At 38.5% G+C, this 22,130-nt stretch overlaps 1 protein-coding gene across 1 annotated transcript in view; it reads left to right on the top strand.

Moving 5' to 3' along the window:
• The first annotated feature begins 1,387 nt into the window (after positions 1 to 1,387).
• RECK (reversion inducing cysteine rich protein with kazal motifs) overlaps positions 1,388 to 22,130 on the top strand; it is a 73,020-nt gene continuing 52,277 nt past the window's right edge. Inside the window, exons 1-6 of the mRNA XM_082657217.1 lie at positions 1,388 to 1,524; positions 11,218 to 11,276; positions 12,442 to 12,516; positions 13,437 to 13,473; positions 16,030 to 16,115; positions 17,685 to 17,732. Of these exons, the coding sequence (XP_082513343.1) occupies positions 1,425 to 1,524; positions 11,218 to 11,276; positions 12,442 to 12,516; positions 13,437 to 13,473; positions 16,030 to 16,115; positions 17,685 to 17,732 (405 nt within the window). The 5' untranslated portion in view covers positions 1,388 to 1,424. The remainder of the gene's footprint in view (positions 1,525 to 11,217; positions 11,277 to 12,441; positions 12,517 to 13,436; positions 13,474 to 16,029; positions 16,116 to 17,684; positions 17,733 to 22,130) is intronic.

The raw sequence follows: 22,130 nt of genomic DNA, 5'->3' as shown, positions 1-22,130 counted from the left end.
ATTTTACATTATTGTTTTCATACTAAGTCTTCCAAATCTGGTTCCAGCACATGTCAACTTGGACTTGCCACATCTTAAGTACTCAACAGCCACATGTGGCTAGTGGCTACCATATTAGTGCAACTCTAGGATTTTTGACTCTTCTCTCCTGGGGAGGAGTGGGGAGTAAGGTGGGATGAAGTGGTAAAGGTGACTGGGTCTAAATGCTGAGAACCTCTGACACCACGTCGAATAACTGTACATCATTCTATCTTGTAAGTAAAGAGGCGGCCTCTCAGAGGAGCAAGAGAATTGTTGCCACAGCAAATGTTTTAGAAAGATTATTGTAACTTATTCATGTTTTCCTTTTGTAAACCTAAAAGAGAGGGAATAGATACCTAAAAGACATACAAACCAATTTCAGTATATGGACATTGGTTGGAACTTGAAAAACTGTAAAAGGAAATTATGAGACAATAACGAAAATGTAAACTTACTGGATATTTAACATTAGGTATTTTAAAATGTAACTGTGGTTATGTTTTTTTTAAAAGGAAGGGGAATGGAAAAAGGTATTAACATAATTCACAAACGGAAAAGAGAGGGAGAGGAGGAGGGAGAGAGGGACCAGGGTGGAAAACGATTTGATAGCAAGTGAATCCTCTCAAACATACCCCACAGGAGCTGTGGGGGTAAGGGATGGAGTGGGGACCCACCTCCAAATTGTCTTTTAAAAGTCGAAACCCAACCTGACATTCAAGGCTCTCCATATTTAGATACACAAGCATTTCTCTCCCCACATTTTCCTGATAGGAATAGGTACCTAGAACATCAAAGACACATTGAGGCTACACGTGCCAAAGAGCTTTGGTGGCGAATTCGGGCCTCGGGCACTTGTCAGGGGACCGTGTCCGCGGCAGATTCCCTCCAATTTCGGGAGTTGTCCCGGGTGGCACGCCTTCTTTGGGTGTGAGGCAGCGTCTGGCAGAAAGGATTTTAAGACCATTGAAGGTACGTGAAAGGGACAAGTCCTTTTGGTTCAGCCTTGGCTTATGCCCCAGTTCTCAGGCGAACTTGCAGTGTGACCTGGAGCAGATGGTCTCTTCTCTGAGCCTCAGTGACCACATCTGCAAACCTCGGGAGGACCAGGCGTTCCAAGGGCGGTTCCAGCTCTTACATCCTCCGACTCCTCTCTTAGAGAACGCTGGCTGCGGTACTCCGCGGCAGAAGCCGACACACAGCTGGGCCTTAACAAAGAGCCCGGGTCTCGGGCAGGTTCCCGCCCCCAGCAGGTTTTGGAAAGTCTGTGCGGCCGAGGGGCGGGGCTTCAGCACGCCGCAGCCAATCACCAAGGGCCCAGGCCGCCGGGGCGGGGCCTCCGCGAGCGGCGGCGGCGGGCAGGCTGGGTCCGAGCATCCCGCGGCTCCGGATCCCCCGGCCCGGACATGGCGACCGTCCGGGCCTCCCCGCGTGGCGCGCTACTGCTTCTCCTGGCCGTGGCAGGGGTCGCGGAGGTGGCAGGGGGCCTGGACCCGGGCAGTGCGGGTGAGTAACTGCTGGAGCAGCGGTTCGGGGCGGTTCGGAGCGGCCGCCTCAGCGCTCCAAGATGGCGCGGGGCAGGGGGCGGGGGTGCCGGCGACCCCCAGACCCGGCCCAAGTCCGGTGACCCGGGGTCCGGAGGTCCCAGAAGGCTGCAGGAGGAGCTGAGGCGGGACGAGCAGGACCCCTCTCCACGCTCGCTCTCCCCTCCCCGATCTGCTGAACTGGGAGCGGTGACCCGGGTTCGAGGCCTTATTCTGTCACCCATCGAGCAGGGGCCCCCAGCTCAGCCCTTATCCCCTCACCCGGCTCGGGTCACTGTACGAAGAGAGTGAATGCCTTTGCCCAGGATCGTCGCGAGGGTCGGATAGGATTTATGAGGTGCCGCCGCCTTACCCCCGCCCTGGCCAGTTATTGTTGCTTGTTCCTTGACCCGCGGTTCAGAAAGGCCGACCTCGGGCAGCGAGCATTGATGGGCCCTGCAGCCTGCCTGACTTCTGAAATCTCAGAAGAGAATAGATCCAAGCCTACTAAATCCGATTCTGCTGCCGTTCGCTGTGGGTATGCTGTGTGTCCAAGACAGCGCTGGGCTCTGGCAGGAGACAGATTAAAATCCAGTAAACTGACTCTTTGGGGGCTTACTGGCTTGAGGAAAGTTTAGTTCTTGCTCTAGAGGAATTAGACCACTAGTGGATAGCAAGCTGTTCAGTGCTTATTGAGTGTCTCTCATGTGCTGGGCTTTTAGGAGTTGTTGCCATCTCCTGCTTTCCAGCAGCTCTGGCTAGGAGGTAGGGTGCAACAAGACATGAGCAACTCGAATTCAAGGCAGAAGGGTCCAGAGGAGATGAAGGGCTGTGAGTGCACAGAGGGAGAGAGATGATGGATGATGTCCACCTAGGGCAGGAAGAAAATTGAGTGACGCCCCAACTGCACTAGATATTAAAAGATGGCTGGGATTTATACATGCAAAAGTGGTGGTGAAGTGCATTGCTTACAGGGAGACACACCTAGAAAGAGCAAAATCAGTCTCAAGGTTATAAGGTAGCTTACAATGTTAAAGGTTTTTCTTGTTTTTTTTAAGTCAAGAGTATTTGAAGAAAGGAGAGGATTGTCAGGAACCTGGGGTTAGATAGTTAATTATAATTGGATTCTAACAAGTTGTCAATTAGACAAATCAAAGGAGAGAGAGAATGCTGTGTATTCGTGGCTAAATCAGCTTACCTTTCTGGGTCCCATTTTTCTCATTAAGTTAAAGAAATTGAACTAAAGCACTTTCAAAGTTATGGTTCATTAGAAAATTAGTCGTCCATTCTTATTCTACAACTAGTCAATTCTGTGGGAGATAGCAGGGTAGAATATAGTTAAGAATATTTGAACAAATTAGTTAACTTTAGTCTCTTTGTGCTTTAGTATCCACATTTATTGTATACAGAAATTCTCATAGATTTTATTGTGAGAATTGAGGTAATACATGTATAGCATTTAGAATAGCATATAGTAAGCACTGAAATGTTAGCTCTTAAGGTTGGGAAACACTGTACACTGTACCCCTCTCTTATAAATTCGCAAACACGTTAGATTCATAATAATTCGCAAGTATTCCTGTAGTAAAGAAACTTGTTGCTGGGAGAATAGAGAAATGGGGAACTGACTGCTGATGGGTATGGGGTTTCTTTTAGGGTGATGAAAATGTTCAGAATTGGAAAGTGGTGAGCACAGTTCTGTAAATGTACTAAAAACAACTGAATTGTGCACTTCAAAAGGATGAATTTTGTGGTATATGATTGTTAAAAGATAAACTGAGGCATATTAAAATGTTAAGAGTTTGAGCAAAAATTGATTTGAATTGGGCAGTGCCAAATGGGAAGTAACAGGAGCTAGGGGAAGGACTTTTATGAAAGAGGTGGAAACAAAGCAAGGAAATATTCGATTGGTTATAGCTTGAGCAGGTGCCTTATTTGAGAAAGTCCAGGTGGCTGTTTGCAATTGATTGTCCTTAGGGTTCTGATTTCTTAACCTTGGGGCACTGTAGGCTTAGGTTTTGGCTTGCTTAGGTAGGCTACTGAGGCATTGAAGCTGCCTCAGTCTGATGGCCTCCTTGTTTTATTAATTTAACATGATTTATATCTCAATAAAATTATTATGCAAAGAAAGAAAGAAACTTGTTTGCTTAAAGAACTCTTTTTTTCTTCATAACACCTAATGCACACTTTAGAAAATTCTGGGCTAGATGATTTCTAAAGGGCCTACCAATTCAAAAAGTCCATGACAATATAGAGTTTGCATTGTTTGGTAAGAAGAAAAATTCCAAGTTTGATGTAAAAGTGAGATTTGTCCCTTGTACTAAATTCTTAGGCATATATTGCCTGGTTCCTTACATAAAGGGCGTTGAGTAATACAATGGACAAAGGCTTCCACTGTGGATTTGTATAAACTGTGGAAAATGTTCTTCAATCCTAAACAAAAATTAAGAACACAATATTAAATTGTATTTCATTGAAGGCCTGACTTATATTCCTGCTCAGACAGTCTTCTTTCCCATCTCCTTACCCCATCCAAAGTTGGGTACTCCTGTCTCCTCTGGTATAAAGCGTTACACAAGTCTCATCCGTTCTGACTTGGAGATTTTTGTTCCTGTTGGGGGAGAGGGGGTGAGGGAAGGAATCATTTGACTTGCTCAATTATTATTTTCTCCTGTGAAGTTTGGCCACACCCTCCTCATTGGAGTAATGCCACACTTCCTATCCTGTGTACTTTCTGGTCTCCTCAACACCCCCAGCTCTCCTCCCCAGCACCTCTAGTGTTCCCTTTGGAGGATGAGATGGAACCCTATGCTGCAGTCTCAGGATCTGTGTGTCGTGGCACCTGATATTAGCTCTGTTTCCATTTAAGATATTTTCTAATAGTACAAAAGAGAGAAAGATGTAACATTAAGGGCTAGGTTTCAATAAGTTGACATTTAAGAAATTATGTAACAGTCAGCCTAGAATCCTGAAAAAGAATGTAATGAATTTTAAGTTAGAAAAAGCAACCGCCTATCTGGAGGAATGTAATAAGAAGCAGATTCTCTTCCCTAAGAACTATCTTGGCCCACACTGTACAAAGAGCTAGAGTTGGTGATAGACCAGATATGACAGTTTATTCTGGTGTGCTACTAAAAGTTTCTATCTTATATCCATAGATTTAAACAGTCTTTCATTAACCATGCTTTTCACCATATGTCACTTCTGGAAGAAAGTGGGACAATATCAAGGAGGTGGTTTTTATTTATTATAAATGTGTTTTTTTTAAAAGAGCAAAACAGATACTACAGGGGTTTGTTTATTCAAAAAATATTTGCATGCTTACTATATGCCAGGCACTGTTCTACGTGCAGGGTTGCTGCTCTCAAGGGGCTTACTCTAGCAGAGGGGAGACAGGCAATAAACAGTTAAATAAAATGATTTCTGGTAGGGTTAAATATGCTGTGAAGGAAATACATAGATGGTAGCGTAGAGCAACAGTCCCCAACCGTTTTGGCACCAGGGACCGGTTTCGTGGAAGACAGTTTTTCCACGGGGTGGGGGGCGGGGGGAGGGGGATGGTTGAGTCGGTAATGCTAGCAGTGGGGGAGCAGCAGCTGAAGCTTCACTCGCTCACGCGCCACTCACCTCCTGCTGTGCGGCCCAGTTCCTAACAGGGCCGTTACTAACAGACCATGGGCCACCAGTCCATGGCCAGGGGTTGGGGACCCCTGGCGTAGAGGGGAGTGGTTCTTAACATAGTGATGACAAGAATGGCTTCTTTGAGAAGTTAAGGTTCTGAACTGAAATCTGAAGACCGAAGGTGCTGTCCTTAGAAAAGGCCCGGGTGGAGACCAGGAAGTACATAGGCCCTAAGGCAAGAAAGAACAGTAGGTCAGTATGGTTGCAACATAGTGAGCAGGAGAGTAAACCAGGGCTAGATGGTGCTGGGCCTTGCAAAAAGCCACGTAAGGACTGTGGATTTTATTCTATATGCAAATAAAAACCAATGGACTTTTAAGTAAGAGATAAGTGCTTTGATTTCTATTTTAGATCACGCGGGCTGCTGAATGGAAAAAAGTGATCGTAATAGGGTAGGAGTAAAAGCAGAGCTACTAGAAGCCCATTTAGTAGTCGAAGCAGGAGATAACGTCTTACCGTAGAGTGGTGGTGGAGATAGAAGAGGAGAGAGTCAAGATATATTGCTGTTGGATTGGATGTGGAAGTGAGGGAAGGAGGCAGTAAAGATTATTTATAGATTTTTACCTTGAGCAACTTAGTGAAAAGTAATGCTATTTACTGAGGTTGAGAAGATGGGTAGGACCAAGTTGGAGGGTTGGCAGGTGAGTCAGGAAGAGAATCAAAATTTGCGTTTTTGTATGTGTTTAAGATGGATATTAGGAATAACTCCCCTTGGTCCATTGCTTTCTAAACTTAATTTCATGCCTGTAAGTATTCCATTCAGCAGATATTTGTTAAGGGGTTAATAGTGCCAGACACTGATAGGCACTAGGTATATAATGTGGTAAGCAAAAACAGACATGGTCTCTGCTTTCGTGGGGTTTAAGGTTTAGTGAGAACATCAGACATTAAATATCACCAAAAAGTGTATAATATCTACACTGCTAATATTTATGTGGTTATATTAGTACATATCCATTTATATTCTAAATCTGAATGTATTTGAGGAAAAATGTGATTTAGTCAAGTAACGGGTGCCGTAGAGCACATAGATTACATGAAGAAGACTTCAAGAAAAGTATTAAGAGAAACATTTTGACCATGGACTATACCATTGGGAGCCAGACATTAATATTTTCAGATCCCTTGTTTTACAGGTGGGTGTCCTATGGCATAGAATGGGGAAGGGAATTATCTGAGAGTACTGGGTATTAGCATCTGCAGGGAGGATCTGAGGAGTCATTTGCTTTAGTTGTTTCATAATTATGAATGATAATGTGTTAAGGCTCTTCTGACCCCCAAAAGAACAGAAACCAAGGTTGCTCAGGATTAGGGAGCTAGTTATATAGCATCTAACAGGGAACACATGGAAATCCAAGCATAGGAAATTGAGCACAGCACAACCTCAGGAACTGCTGTGGGAACTGGAAAGCTGCCAGCAACCAAGACTACTTTTAGAGACAGTCTCTCTCTACCTCTCATAGAGTCTGTCTGTACATCTCTTGCATTTCACACTCTCCACCAACCAGCTTCCTCATTTTACTCATGGTTTCTGCACACCATAAAACTTCCTCAGCCCCAGCTCATCTTGACCTTATAGTTGCAGAGCCCACCACCAACTGGCTGTATACCTCTGTGCCTGTGCATATGATTGGGTCCAGCTTATCTTCTGACCTGGGTCAAAAACTCATATGATGTTTGCTAAATCATGGCTTGGTCACCATGTGAAATATGGTATGGCAGTGGTATAGTGGGAGAAATAAACTTTTTGTACTTTATTTTCTGATTAAAAAGGCATTGTATAAATAGGAAATTATTATTAACCAATGAATAAATACAAATTTTCAAGCTGAGCACTGTGCTAAATGGGTACAAGAAGTTTCTGTTCAATCTGGAGATACCATTAGTACACACATGAAATTATTAGAGTTAAGTGTTAAAGCTTCCAGTTCTGACTGGAATCGTAAGACATTAAATAACCAAAAAACCAACATAGCCTGGAGTTGTTGGAGAAGAAAGGCTTACTAAGAGTTGAGATGAGATTTCAGCCTTGAAAGATGTTTAGGATTTATGTCAGCAGGAAAGAGGGCACTAAGCACTTCAGGCAGAAAGCTGTGTTCAAGGTAAATGTAGGCTTTCCTTGTTAAAAAGTAATAGAAGATCAGGGAAGGGGAGGTAAGAAGATGACTTGGAAAATTTAGAACTGGAATAGCAGGAAGCCACTGTAGGCCCTTAGATTAGAAGAGTGACATCATGAAAGGTCTATTTAAAAAATTAATCTGGCACTCATTGATAATAGAAGAGAATGAGCATAATTGGCTGTTGTAGCAGTGCAGTATGAGGCAAGCAATGGAGAAGGATATCCATCTGTCTAGATAAATAAAGTGGTATGACAAGATGTTAGCAGTGTTGAATCCAGGTGGTGGGTATATAAATAATCATTTTATTGTTTGGCTCTTCCTTGGCTGATGATATATTTTATGTATATACACAAACATATATATCATTGAAGGGATAAATGTGACAATTGTAAGAATGCATTTATAAGTTAAAGTTGCAGTTGTCATTTAAATGTTTTTAAAGTGATTGTCAATTTCCAGGCCATTATAGAAAAAAACATTTGATTAAAAGTAAGATGAGATTTTTAAAATTAATGTATCTTTTTTATTTGAAATGACTGTCTTTTTTATTTGAAATGACTGTTTTCCGCTATCAACTTGGATTTAGTTTTTTCCCCTTCAATAGTGCAGGATATATATATTCTGTTCTAGTAATTCTCTAGGAATACATTAATTAGAAGGAATCTTTATTTTCTTTAGAAAAGAAAACAAGACTGGCTTTTCATTAACCAAATTGAATTACAGCTTTTGGGAGGCTTCTGTGGCAAAATCTCTTTTAACTTCAAAAATCCTATAATTCTGTGAATATTTTAGCTTTAGATTAGGGTGTGTATTTGTTTTTTTTAAATGCTGGTTGGTCTTAGAAGTTGCATTTTTCCCTTGTGGCTGGAGCATGTGCTTCCTGCTTACTTGCCTATCTTTAGTAGACATGTGGTCCAAACCAGCAGACAAACCTTGATGTTCCTAATTATTGGATGATTCTACTCGCATATTTCTAGGTTACATTAATACCTTCTTAAACCCAATATACATGGCCTTTAGTAATCAGTTTTTGGTTTTTATTAATTTTATAATTACAGACTTTTGGAATAAGAATGCAAAATATGATGCTCTTCCTTATGTCTCTAATAAGGATAACACCTGTGCTATTTATTTTCATCCTGTCAATATCAAGTGTTATTCTGAACTAATTTACCTTTATCTGCTCAGTTCCATTTTATGAAAATAACCAGAGTTTTAAACTATTCTTGAAGAGCTAGAAATTAGGTTAGAATTAAATTATAAAAACAAAACATTTCTAGAATTCACAATGTCTTCTCTTGTATAAACCATTAGGCTTTGGAGAGTTTTTTTGCACTCTAATAGTTCAGTGACCCAATTAATCCATTTTAAAAGCTCTAAAAAAGACAGAGACCTTTAATTGCCACATTAATTGCGTTTGAATCCTCTGCCCTCATTCTTAATGAAGGCATATGACTTGATATCTATTTGTAGATATTTATTTCTTAAAAAATATGCAGTGTTTAAGATTCTAGTAAGTTTTTGTTGTTTCAAAGAAAGAAAAATGTAATGATGACTAAGGTTAAAAATAAAGTGTGGAAAATGTGACGGAGTGTAGGTCCCCTAGCCTGTTCTAGGAGGGTGGCAGTCCTCTCAAGGGAGGAAATGCACTATTACAGAGGAATGCTTGGTTGGGAGGGGAAAGGGCATTATTACCAGAAGACTTCAGGCTGCTCTCTTTAATCCCATTTTGTCAGAAATTTCAGAAGACTTTTGGAAAGACTAGAAGGAAATATGTCAAAATGTCAACACACGTTCTGGCAGGACAGTGGGAATATTAGGTCATTTTTCTTCTTATTTTCCAAATTTTGGGGTTTCTTAATGAAAAAATGAATTATTTTAAAATTTTAACTTTGGTGGTCACTCCACTATAAATTTGACCTTCACCATTAAATAGGAAAAAAACAGGCCTTTATATTTTTAATAAAACCTTTCATTGTTATTGGAGTTTTAATTATGACATGTTTTATGTTTCTGTTCTAAATAGACCTTTGCTCCAAGAAACTTTTTTCCAAAAATCCTTAGGCCCAAGTCAGACTCTTGTCTGCCTGACTGTTTACTTTTTGCTAAGCCTGTGCTTATTGGGACCATATGTTATCCTGAGCTATCTTTGCTCTTGATCAGCTGGATTTTCTGCCCTCGTGTGACCTTTGTTGTTGGAGGATAGTAGAAAGTGGCAACAACTTGAGCACTTCAAAAGAGCACATCAGTATCACACAGGAGACTCCCCCCCCTTTTTTTCCTGCCTGTCTTCTCCATTCTAATGAGGCTGGGGACATAACAGAATCTTAGAAGAGGGGGTCGGCATGGTGTGGCATGGCAGGGGAGAAGGGGTGTTGTGAGAAAGTCTCATGAGTGATTGCGCCCTCCCTCGAGTTAGTAGCTTCTAAGAAAGCAACTACAGCCTATAAACAAGGAATTTTTAAAATTTCTGAAACTTAATGGAATTTCTATATGTTTTTCAGAATTTTAAAGTCAAATGTTTAGAACTTTAAGACAGCTTTTCCCACATAGTATTAGAAAGCCAGCCCCACAGTAGTCTTTTATGAAACTAAATATAGTGATATAATGTCACTATAATATCACTATATATCACAGTAATATCATATACCCTGTCATTGTTTTATGGATTAACAGTGATTGGTTTTGAACTTAAAGGAGTTGGTAAGAGCTAAAGAGGACCTTTTTTATTCATTCATTTCTCCCCAATACTAATCCTACCTTCAATCAAAAAAGCTCTGCTTTCACGTATACTGAAATTATATAGATTTCATTTAAAGAGATTATGTTGCATATATATATATAAAACCATTGTATTGATCTAGCTGCCTGAAATATAATATTTTTATGTCCTTGTCTCTTTTGACTTAGCAGTCTAAACAGTCACTGATCAATGTAGTATCTTTTTTTTCCAGTCAGCATCACTCTAGAATAGTAACATGCCCCTGCTGATTATCTCTATCACCAATTTGTTAATTTCTCTGGGCCCATAATGCTGCTTGGCAAATGTTTCCTTTTCTCTGATATTTCTCAAATTGGCATTCTGAAATGTTAATACGTGGCATGAAAAAAAGTATTCTGTGCTTTGAGAAATCTGTCTACTTAGATCCCTTTTTAGGAGATTAATGATGCATATTAACATATTAAAGCCTACATAAAATCCTACAGAAAAGAATTCTCTTTAATTTTTTAATCCTTTGTTTCCCAATTTATTTGAACATGAAACATTTTCTCTTGAGGGATAGATATTAACAATTCATGAAACAGTGTTTCATAGAACAGAAGTTTGAGAAACATTTATAGTTGCCTTCTTTATTCTCTACGATGGCTGTTCCAGACCTCTACAACCTCACCTCAAGCCCAACACCATCTCAATCCTTTTTGTTTTCAGACCTAATCTCTACTTCACTGAGATAATGGAGGCTTACATGTAACATGTCCAAAACAAAATTCACTATCTTTTTATCATTTAACCTTACATTATAGGTATAATAATAGAATATAGCCCATAGGGTAATAATGAGGGTTGAATGAGATAATACATAAAGCAAGCAGTAAAATTCTGGCATGTAGAAAGTACACAGTACCTAGTAACTGCTATTACTAAATGACAGTCTCCCCTATTAGGTTGTAAGCTTCTTGAAGGCAAAAACCACCTTCTCCAACACAGCACCATCCTTGACTTGAAATAGGTACTCAGCAAAGGTTTGTTGAGTTAAAATGGATAGTAATAGTAATAATTGTTGAATAAATGGTTTGTGTAACCATCTGGCTTAGCTTAATCATCATGTTTATTTAACAGTAGGCAACATCAGGTGTTTATTTTTTCTCCCTAGGTGCGCTGTGTTGTAATCATTCAAAGGATAACCAAATGTGCCGCGATGTATGTGAGCAGGTAAGCTTACATAATAATTGTAGAAGATATTATTTAGTATAATTGTTTTGGAGAAATCTGCTGGGCAGCACTTAAAACAAGTGTTCAGAGTTCACATCACCAATAATGGAACAAATTAACGTGTGTCTGCTGACATGATGGAGCACAGTATCTTAAGTAGGATTCTTGCCCAAAATACATAACCAGAATCATGAGGAAACAATAGGGCAAACCCAGATTGAGGGATATTCCTCAAAACAACTGCCTGTACCCTTCAGAGGTATCAGTGTTATAAAAACAAAGGCTGGGCTTCCCTGGTGGCGCAGTGGTTGAGAGTCCACCTGCCGATGCAGGGGACACAGGTTCGTGCCCCGGTCCGGGAAGATCCCACATGCCGTGGAGCGGCTGGGCCTGTGAGCCATGGCTGCTGAGCCTGCACGTCCGGAGCCTGTGCTACGCAACGGGAGAGGCCACAACAGTGAGAGGCCCGTGTATCGCAAAAATAAAAAAAGAGAGAAAGAAAAACTAACTGGAGATAAATCCTTTTTCATTGTCGTTAGCATTCATAGACTTTACAATCTTGACTATTTGCAGGTAATAATATATGTAATGATTTAAATTTACAGAGACATCAAATTACAATTGCATTAATTAAAGTTGTAGTTGGAAGTGAGCCAACTAGCCTGATGAGTGAACTTGTCAACCCCTCAGCAGCTTTATTTAAAAGATGGCTTTGTCTCTATTTTATGGAATTCTGTGGAGAAGTTTTTGCTACAGTGCTATTCACAAAGTTGTTCTTCACCAATATAAAGGGTATGGCATAGTCTATTTTTCATTGTGGTCAGTTGACTAAAAGCAGTTTATAGGACAGTTTAGAATAGATTTATTGTTTTTTCTTTTCTGTTTTTTTTTTTTTCTCCCCTGTACCCTAACAGGTTAACAGCTGGTTTTCTCCATTTTTGATCATTAGACTTGCCGTATTTAGACTTTGTTGATTATTTGCCAAGCTAACCAACCTTTCAAGAAATATTACCTCACCTTAATTTAGATCTTTCCAAAGGTTTTCCGTTTATAAAGGGAAATTGGAAAATATTCTAGACAATTCATAAATCTAGAGGATAAGTTTACCTCCTCTATTTTCTTATTGAAAAAATGCCACAAAACTTTTTTTTTTTTTGTCAAATAGATATTCTCCTCAAAAAGTGAATCCCAACTAAAACATCTGTTGCAGCGAGCCCCAGATTATTGCCCTGAAACAATGGTAGGTCTTATTTAACTGAACTATGGAATTTTTTGTCTAATGAAGCACTCTAATGAGTTACTTTAGATTTAGCAAATCTTTCAGTGTGATTGGGGTTTGTGGTCAAAGTAAAATGTTAGATTTAACTAGGTACTTTAAAAAGATCTTCACACAAATTGCTAGATAGAATATTGTTTTTCATTGTTTATTTTATACCTATGATGTAGGTATATGACATATTCCAGTCTTTAAATTTCATTATAATAGTTTATCTGGAATTGGGAATTTTACTTATTATCATATTTTGACAATTTTATGAAAACCATAATAACTAAGTCTTACATATATTTTGATTTTTAAAAAGTTGGATTTGGGGTAAGGGAAAATGTGTGACTTCTCATTACTTCTGTCTTCCCATTTTCTGGTATATTATAGATACATTGCATGCCTGTCTGAATGTATTGCATGCATGTAACTTAAAATGCCTCTAATGCATGGGCCATCCTCAGCGTTTGGGATACTCCTGAGCCAGGCTAAGAAAGTCTGAGCTGGCATGAGGGAGCCTCCTTAGATAAGGTAGCTTGGGTTAAATGGGGGGGAAGGTTGATGATCAAACAGTTCTGACTGACATATTTTCCTTTAGTCACTCAACAGGCACTTTTATCTCTGTGCTTGGAAACAGTTATCCTAGTAAGCATCCTGAGTAACCATATTTGTCCTTAGTACTCTCAGATGGAAAGATGGGAAAGCAGCAAGCAGCATTTTTACATCTCAGTTCTGTTTTTTCTTCCCTGAATAGCTGGTTGATACTCATATAGTTCTAGATCATTGATTGTGTAGACACAAACATAATCAAATTAGCTATACATAATTTCTGTAGAAATTTTCATATTTAGGAACTGGTTATCTACATAAAAGTCTTTTGGTGATTACAATTTTAGGTTGAAATTTGGAGTTGTATGAATTCATCTTTGCCAGGTAAGCAATAGAACTGCAACATTTAGCGCTTTATTTTTTGAAACTTATTTTGTGATTGTAAAATCTGTGTCATAGTCCTGAAACCTAATGTTTACCCTTGAATTTCTATCCTCTCCTTCCTGTAGGCACCCAAATTTTCAAATGTATAATTAATTCTCATTCACTCAGTCCTTAATGGTACTCTTGTCTCCACTTCTACCATTCTATTGAAACTGGTCTTTGAAAGATCAACAGGATCTCTTGGTTCCTAGATCTTATGGCTTTTTCTCAGTACTTATTCTCTTTGACTTCCCTGTGACACTTGATATGATTGACCACTCCCTCCTTGTGACCTCACCTTGGCCTTGTGACTTTGCCCTCTCTTATCCCCACCTCCCCCACACACTGTCCCCCCCATAACTACCACAGTTATTTCTGTGTGTGGTCCTCTTCCCTTCTCTCTCCACATTCACCCTGGTAACCACATTCCTTCCCAGAACTGTTATCTAATCAGCTCTGGGAAGATAACTTTCAAATCCAAGTCATTGTTCATGACCTCTACACGTCTTTACCTGGATCTATGCATCCAGGTGGCATCTGAAGTGCCAATTCAAAACCAAACTCATCTTATAACTGCTTTCTCTTGTGAATGACACTCTAGACTGGAAGCCCTCAAGTCATTATCTCTGATAGCTTTTTCTTTTTAGCTCATTGACTCTCTTCTTGTAAAATCTTGCATCTATCCTCACTATTCCTAGTTCAAGCCTTTATGATTACACCTTTGGGGTAGATTATTGCAATAACCTTGTAACTGGTGTTTCAATACACCATAGCTGTCCTCCCCACCCCCTTCAAAAAAAATCCCTCCGGGGATATCCACTTCCATCGGAATAAAGGTCAAACTCCCTAGCCTGGTATTCATGGTCTCCTAGGATTAAAGCTCATTTTCCAGTCCTGGTTAAAGCCAGTGCCTTGAAAAAAAGGGGCTATATCTTATGTTTCTCTGAATTCTGAAGGCTCTCACACTGTTTGAAGTTTTCATTTCAAACAAAGTGGACTATTTGCTTCCTAGAATTGCCCACGTCCTTGCTTGTTCTCCCAGTTATCCCTCTCCCTAGTGTCTGCAATTATATATATGTGTGTATTGTTCCTATCAAATTGTAATCTCCATAAAGGGATAAATCATATATTTTATCTATCTCATAGCCCACAAAATACCTAATAGAGTGTCTTGTACATAATAGGGGTTCAGTGAATGTAAATGCTTGTTGAATAATTTAATATTTTCTAAGAGGCACTGGATATGTGAAAACAGCAGTAAAATCCATTATGGTGTAAAAGTTCACAGAGTTTATGACCTACATTGATTCCATTCAAAATTCTTTCTAGAATATGAGTGATTCTGAATAGCAAGCAGCAAAGATTGAGAGGAAGCTAACTATACTAGGCAATGGGACTAGATGGGAGTCTGTTGCCCTTTATACCATTAAAACATGTAGGGTTATAGAAGCTTATGATATGCAGGATTTTTAGCCAGTTTTAACAATTGGGATGGTTTATGATTATATTTTGAGAGCTTTGTCTGTCCATGGGCCATTTGTTTGCTTTGGTTTGTTTTTTAGCAGAATACTTCTATTTGTTATATTAGGTCTTAGTTTCGTGTAGAGAACTATGTTACATATTGCCTTGAATCCCTGACATTTTTAAAAAATGGAAATAATAATCTAATGTACATGTGGATTTGCAGATCTATGTATTATATGGAAGCAGCATAAAGCATTTCTTAAAAGAGATAAGAAGGAATTTGTAGCATTCCTACAAGTGAATCTTTTCTTTTTTCATAATTATTACTTATATCTCCTAATTTTATCCTAGGAGTTATTCATTGACATTTATGATTGCAAAAAGGGATCTGAAAATTGCATTAGAACACTTTGTAATTTTATCACCTTTTGTTATCACTGTAATTTGGTTGGAGAAATAGAGCTATGCATAAATTGAACCAGAATAGTCATTTTGCCCCACAATAAAGTATACCCATCAAAGTCAGTCATGGCTCACAGGAGATGTTCCTGTCTGTTTACTAAGTATCAGTTTTTAAACAGCATCATGTGTTTTATGATATTCTAGGTATTTAATATTTTGAATGTTGGAATACAATAATACTCATGCCCTTTTTTGTTTGTTGGCTTATTAAGTTAAATTGGAATCCTTTCCTCTTCTGGTTCATAGTCCAAAGGTGAAGAAAGCCTCTCATTGCTTTCCTTAGCCTGTATGTCCTCTAGAGATTCTGTTTACCTAAGAGTGAGAATGAGCTAAAGAGAGTTTAGGGTGGGCAGGGAGAAGAGGGAAAAAAACAAAAGACCTGGTAATTATGCTGTGAGGGACCCTGAGAAGACTGATAGCATTGAGAGTAAGGGTGGGAGGAGGGGCTTCATACTTTGAGACCCTGCTATCTAAGCTAGCTTTCTTATGGACACCTGCTTTGACTTGTAGTGGTATCCATGAACCAGTTTGGCACTCTATTTGTGTTTGTCACTACTTATGACCAAAACATTTGAACATTTTCTTTTTAAGGTGTGTTTAAGAAGTCTGATGGCTGGGTTGGCTTAGGCTGCTGTGAACTGGCTATTACCTTGGAGTGTCGACAGGCATGCAAGCAGGTAACACTTGGCAATCAGGCTCTTAAGCAGCGTGGAGTAAAGTTTCAGTTTCGGCTGTGTCTTGGACCTAGCCTACCTCATATCTTTGGAGAGGTGACCCATAAAAGCTGCAAATTTAGCATTTCTTACATGGACCATTTCCTTTTAGACATGCTACCTTTTCAGTTATGGCTGTTGCATGTAAGACCCTCAGCCTTCTCTTATTCTTTCTTAACTTCTATCTGCCACACAAAGAAAGAATATGATAGGAATCAAGGCCTTTTGTATTCTGCCTATGGTCATGCTTAGTCAGTGCTGAATGACTCCAAATGGTCGTGTAAATTTCAGGCATGCTTGGATGAGAGCAGTTGACACAGTTGGCTTATTTTGCTTTCATCTTCCCTCTGTCGTTCATCATGGGTTTACTCTGAGTATGTTCTTTTATACCTTCTCTGCCCCTAAGGTGAGCCTGACTCCTACAGTGAATTATGACTTCTCTTTGATTTGATATATCTCAGGTCCAATTCAAGTTAGGCCCCTGAACTCTTCCTCACTGTATGTTTTTCATAGTGGTTCCTCAGAGTGCTGTGGAAAAACTGGTCTCCTGGCTCCTCATACTCCAAATGGTGGGAGTATGGAAAACTGGGAAATTTAAGTGTCCCTAAAACTAAACGGGAAAGCCTTCTCTTATTTTCTCCTTCTAGTGACTGGTCTCTAGACAGGAGTATATGAGACATGGTGATGCCTTCACTTTCATACAGACCACTGAGCCACACTCTTTGGGCAGCACATAGCCTAGCTATCTGCTGTTCTCCTCCAGGCATTGAGATGAAACTGAGTTGTAGAGCATTTGAGCTGTAGTACATCTAGTGGGCCACAGAATAGTTGCCAGTCCATTCTGCTTCTTGCTTTCCCTGTCCTCATCAGCTGGTCTATTCAGAATTGCATGAGCCTAGGTGATAGAACGGGAGGAAATAGAACAAGGAACCAGAGTCCATGGCTCTGGAACTCCGTCTCTAAATGAGGATTATCATCATGTGGAAGAACAGCCACCCCTCAGCAGATTTGTTTTGGCTTGTTTTTTATAGAAAGTGTATACTTAAATGTAGTAAATAACTTTCTATTTTTCTGTCTGTCAGTTTCCTCATCTGTAGAAGGAATAATATCTTCTACATAAACTTGTTAAGAAAATTACATAAAAATAACTTATTAATTGCCTGGCATTGCCTTTCACTCTTTAGTTGTCTCCTCTGTTATATATGGATCTTGGCTCATATGGGAACTTAAAACATGAAGGGTTAAAGAAAAAGCAAACTATAAATGCCCTAGCAAAGCTTCACAAGAAAATTCACTGCAGCAGAGCTTCAGAGCTTCACAAGAAAATTTGCTACAGAATGGAATTCAGCTTAAAAAAAAAGTCCTCTGATTTACATTTCCTTCAAAGTTATCTAGTTTCTGAAATAACAAAAGGACTGTGTCATTATGTGAGATTAAAGCCATAAAAGTGAGAGTGAAATTCTAGCATATCTGGAGCTAATGTTTGTTTAATGTGGATTAAATAAATTAATGCAGAAATTTGTTATTTTTTAGGCATCTTCAAAAAATGATATTTCCAGAGTTTGCAGAAAAGAATATGAGGTATGCATTTTATTTAACAAATTTGGATAGACTAATTAGATGTTATCAGAATTGATAAAATCACTCAAATTTTAAAAATGAATTCATCGTTAAATAAATTGCCTTTTACTTTACAGAAAATATGGCGTTGAGAAAAATGTCATTTACCTTTTTTTAGAAATGTTATAATTTTAATTAACTTGTTGAAATTAAACGTTAATTTGAAAGAAATGCCTAAATCACATATACAGAGGATTTAACCTATGATGTTTTCATAATAAAGCAACTGGTTGTATCCAAGGTTGTAAAATAGTTTTTCTTAGGTTCCATATCCTCTTTTGCCCCTTTTCCTATACCGTGATCCATCCAGGTATCCACTTTTATCAACTACCTCTAATTGGAAGAAACAAAATCACATTGCTAGCGTGAGTAGCTTCAGACTTTCCTAGCATCTTAAATTTGGGGGGGAAAGGTACATACCAAATTACAAAGGCTATTAAATCTGAAGGACTCTTGTCTCCCAATGGTGGTGTTTCAAGCACTGTGGTATCTAGATTGGGTGTGGGGGGGAACAGGTTGAGGAGGGGCAGAGGTAGAGGAGGTATTTCACATCAGACAAATATGTACAAAAGATTGTCCCTAATGTGATAGAGCTCCTCACTGGGACTACTTTGTTCAGTTCCTAGAACTTCATTGTTAAGTATGACAATATTATTTTTTATAGTGTAAGACCGTGTAATTAAGAATACTTAAGCACATATGCCTCATTCATCATTTGTATGTATAAACATTGAGATTCCTATTGCTTTTAATAGTCTGTATTCTCTTGGAGAAGAAAGATAGAACAACTCTCTTAACTGCTTCTAGATTATAGTTCTAATTTTTTTTTCTTTTCTCAAAGCCTGTAATTATAGCTCTCGATTAATATTTTGGAATTGGAAAAATCTTATTTATCCTTTGTTCCTTTGTACTATTGCTAAGTTATATCTGTTTCTCTGAAGACAAATTTCCAAATTAACTGCAACTCTTTTCTGTTCTTATTGAAAAGAGCCTTTCTACAAAGAAGTAAAAGATCTTTCTTTTTTTTCTTATCTCTCTACCTTTGAAATAACTAGTTTTAGTTTCTCTTGAACAAAGTGGCTAACTGTGATAATTCCTTCTTTTCTCCCACATGATGTCTGACACTGTCCATCTCCTGTAGCCTGTCCTCCATTATTTTAGTGTGCTTCCTTCTCTTGTCTGGATTTCTGCATTGCCCTAGGAAGTCTGCCAGTATGTGTTGATGAAGGACGGGACAGGAAAGGTAAGAGAGATAAACACTGTCCTATGAGAGAAATACTAAGAGTAGTTTACCTTTTCCAGTCTATCCTCCCCTATTTGGCCTAGAATTAAGCAACTATCTTCCAAAAATATACATGCCAAGAAGGTTCTTTCGCATATATATAAACGTAAAATATATATATGTAATACATATATGTAAAGTATACATGTGTTTTATATATATATGTGTGTGTTATATATATATAAAACTGTACAAATTATTCAAGATTCAATTTGATTTTTTATGTTATTTAGAAATAAAAAGAGAGACAAGAGCACTTTAACACAGAAAGAAGTTTCTGCATTATAAGCCCCAAATAACAGTCACTCTCACTGAATTGTTAAAGTCTAGTCTAGACATAATGGCTATTTGTTATAAAGTGAATTGGGTAACATTGGTGTAGTGCAACCTATTTTAACTGGATTAGTTGCTTATCAACATTAGAATAATTTATAAAACTAGGCTTTTGGTACCTTTTCCTTAACACTGGAGTGGTCCCTGGAAGTGAATTTCCAGATGTGTAAGCTATTCCTTTAGGCTTACAACTTTAGGAGTTAACATTTACCCTGAAGGATGGTGTTGTGCAGTTTGACTAGAGATTCAGAGAATGAGCAGTTATATTTGAAGGAGCTAATGTTTATCTTTACTGATAAGCTGCTGCAGAATCCCCTTCGAGGGGATTTCCTGAGAAATTTACTTACATGAATAAAGTTTAAAATTTTTATGCCATTTAAGATTGTTTTGTTCCAACCAAGCTAAGATAAACTAGTGAAATGTAAAGCATTTTTATGTGTGGTTTTATAGTATCTGGTTTCTTTTTAGGCAAATCAACAAATATTTATTGAATAGTGAGAGGCAGTTTTATTATATTAGAAAGAAAACAAACTTTCGGGAATTCCCTGGTGGTCCAGTGGTTAGGACTCCATGCTTCCACTGCAGGGGGCATGGGTTCGTTTCCTGGTCGGGGAGCTAAGATCCCTCATAGCTGCGCAGCATGGCCAAAAATATATAAATAAAATAAAATTATCTTAAAAAAAGAAAGAAAACAAACTTTGAAGTCAGACCTATGTTAGAATTATGGTTAAGCTACATATAGCTCAACTTCAAATACTAAAGAATTATACCTGAGTCAAGATAGTTAAAATATGTACTGAACATGCAAGAACTCAAGGAAATTGGAAAGCAGACTGAGCATGTTGGGAGTTAACAGGGAAAACTTTGCAAAAGAGAGGCCTGAAAGGATTGGTATAATTTGGGTCAGAAGACTGGATCAACAGCATGTTAGCAAAAATGCACATGACTGAGGTGGGGGGTGAAAAAGAAGATAGGCCTATTTTGGGCTGAGAATCTGCTTGGATAGGAAAGTGGGACCGGATCCTGGAAAAATGATATTTTGGGGCTCAGCCCATTATTTAGTAGAGGGAGATGATAAAGATTCTGTGATAGGAGACCAACATAACAAATAAAAGTCCAATATTTTAGAAAGCTTCAAGTGTTAGGTATGTGCAGGCTAAGTTTTAGATCCCCCAAGTTCCTCTAACTTAGCTAAAAACAAATAAGGCCCACAACTAGGATGATAGCAATAAAATCGAGTATTTGGGAATAAATCAGAGATTTGAAGGTAGAGTCCGTCATTCAGGATTTGTTATAAAGGATTGAATATAGGAGATGATGTTCAGGGAAATATAAAAAACAATTAGTGAATTGGGAGATAGAACTAAAGAAGTTATATGGAAAAGCAGCGCAGGATAGGCTGAAAGAGAGTTTAAGGAACATGGAGAATAGAGGAAGTATTCTAATTGGAATACTCAAAGAAGAAGAAAGAATATGGGACAGAGGCAGTGTTTAAAGAAGCCCAAGAAATCTCCAGCAGGATTTTTTTTTAAATCCATACGTTACAGACAGACCTCATAGCCACAGGTCTTAAAAGCAGTCAGGAAAAAAGACATTGTCTTCAAAGGAGGTCAACAGCTGATTTTTCAGTAGCAGTAGAGGAAGCCAGGAACAGTGGAATGATACCTAAACTGTTCTGAGAGAAAATAACTATCATATCCAGCAAAAATATTTTTCAAGAAAGAAGGCAAAATTAAGGTATTTCCATATGACAAAAACAGAGAATTGCCAGTACTGGACCCTTGCTAGAAATCCTTCTTTAAAGGAAGTTCTAAAATATCTATAATTATTTGAGATGCAAAGGAAAATGAGAACAATAAAAATACAAAGTGACTAAGTTAAAACACACACAGGTTGTATAAAACAGTAATAATTTATTATTGAGTTTAAAAAAAAGAGAAAATACACAGCAAAGATAGCATATACATTGGGAAGGGATTTTAAAGAAATTGAAGTACATTGTTAGGTCTTTTTAAGTGTAAAAACCCATATCTCAGAGGTAGTTAGGAATACCAGACTAAAGATGAGGAGAGATCATGCCCAAAGTCAACCATGAAGTGACTCTTGAGCGTTGAGAGTGAAAGAAAGCTTTATGAAAGAAAAAATATAGAAAAAATAGAAAGCTGATTTTGAAAATCGTTTTTAGGGAATGGAAAGAGAAGGAGCCATGTACTGATCTGACATTCAATGAGAATATTAGATTGAGATATTCCAAGAAAAAGAGAAATTCTTATTAGTGAAAGTGTTCAAAGCAAAGATTTACTGGATAAATACATTGTGGAGGGGATTTCTGCAATGGATAGGAGATTTGGCTATTCTCCCATCTTTGCAGTTCTCTTATTCTGACTCATACCTATGAAAGAGTACCACCTTCAGAAATTGAGAATACTTCTTTCAGAATCACACACATTTGGTTAGAGCTATCAAAATCAACCAGTGGCTTGATAACTCCATCACAGATGTGTTCAAGTGTCATGGGCATGCTTGGTTCTAGGTTAGCCATGCATTTTCACAGGCTTGGTCTTGGCCCATCTAGAAGTATTTATCAGGCCACATGCACTCATGGATGTATGATACTAGACCAGGGATGATATTTAAAATATTAAACAACTGGAATGACCAGCACCAACAATCAGAACAAATGCTGGATATAAACTACAGCCATACTAGTTTAGCCATACTAGGGCAAATTGGCTGATTAGAAC

This window comes from Grampus griseus, assembly GCF_964374135.1.
Source record: "Grampus griseus genome assembly, chromosome: 6".
In the NCBI taxonomy this organism is placed as follows: domain Eukaryota; kingdom Metazoa; phylum Chordata; class Mammalia; order Artiodactyla; family Delphinidae; genus Grampus; species Grampus griseus.
Note: the sequence above shows the minus strand (reverse complement) of the source record. Positions and strands in the feature narration are given on the sequence as shown.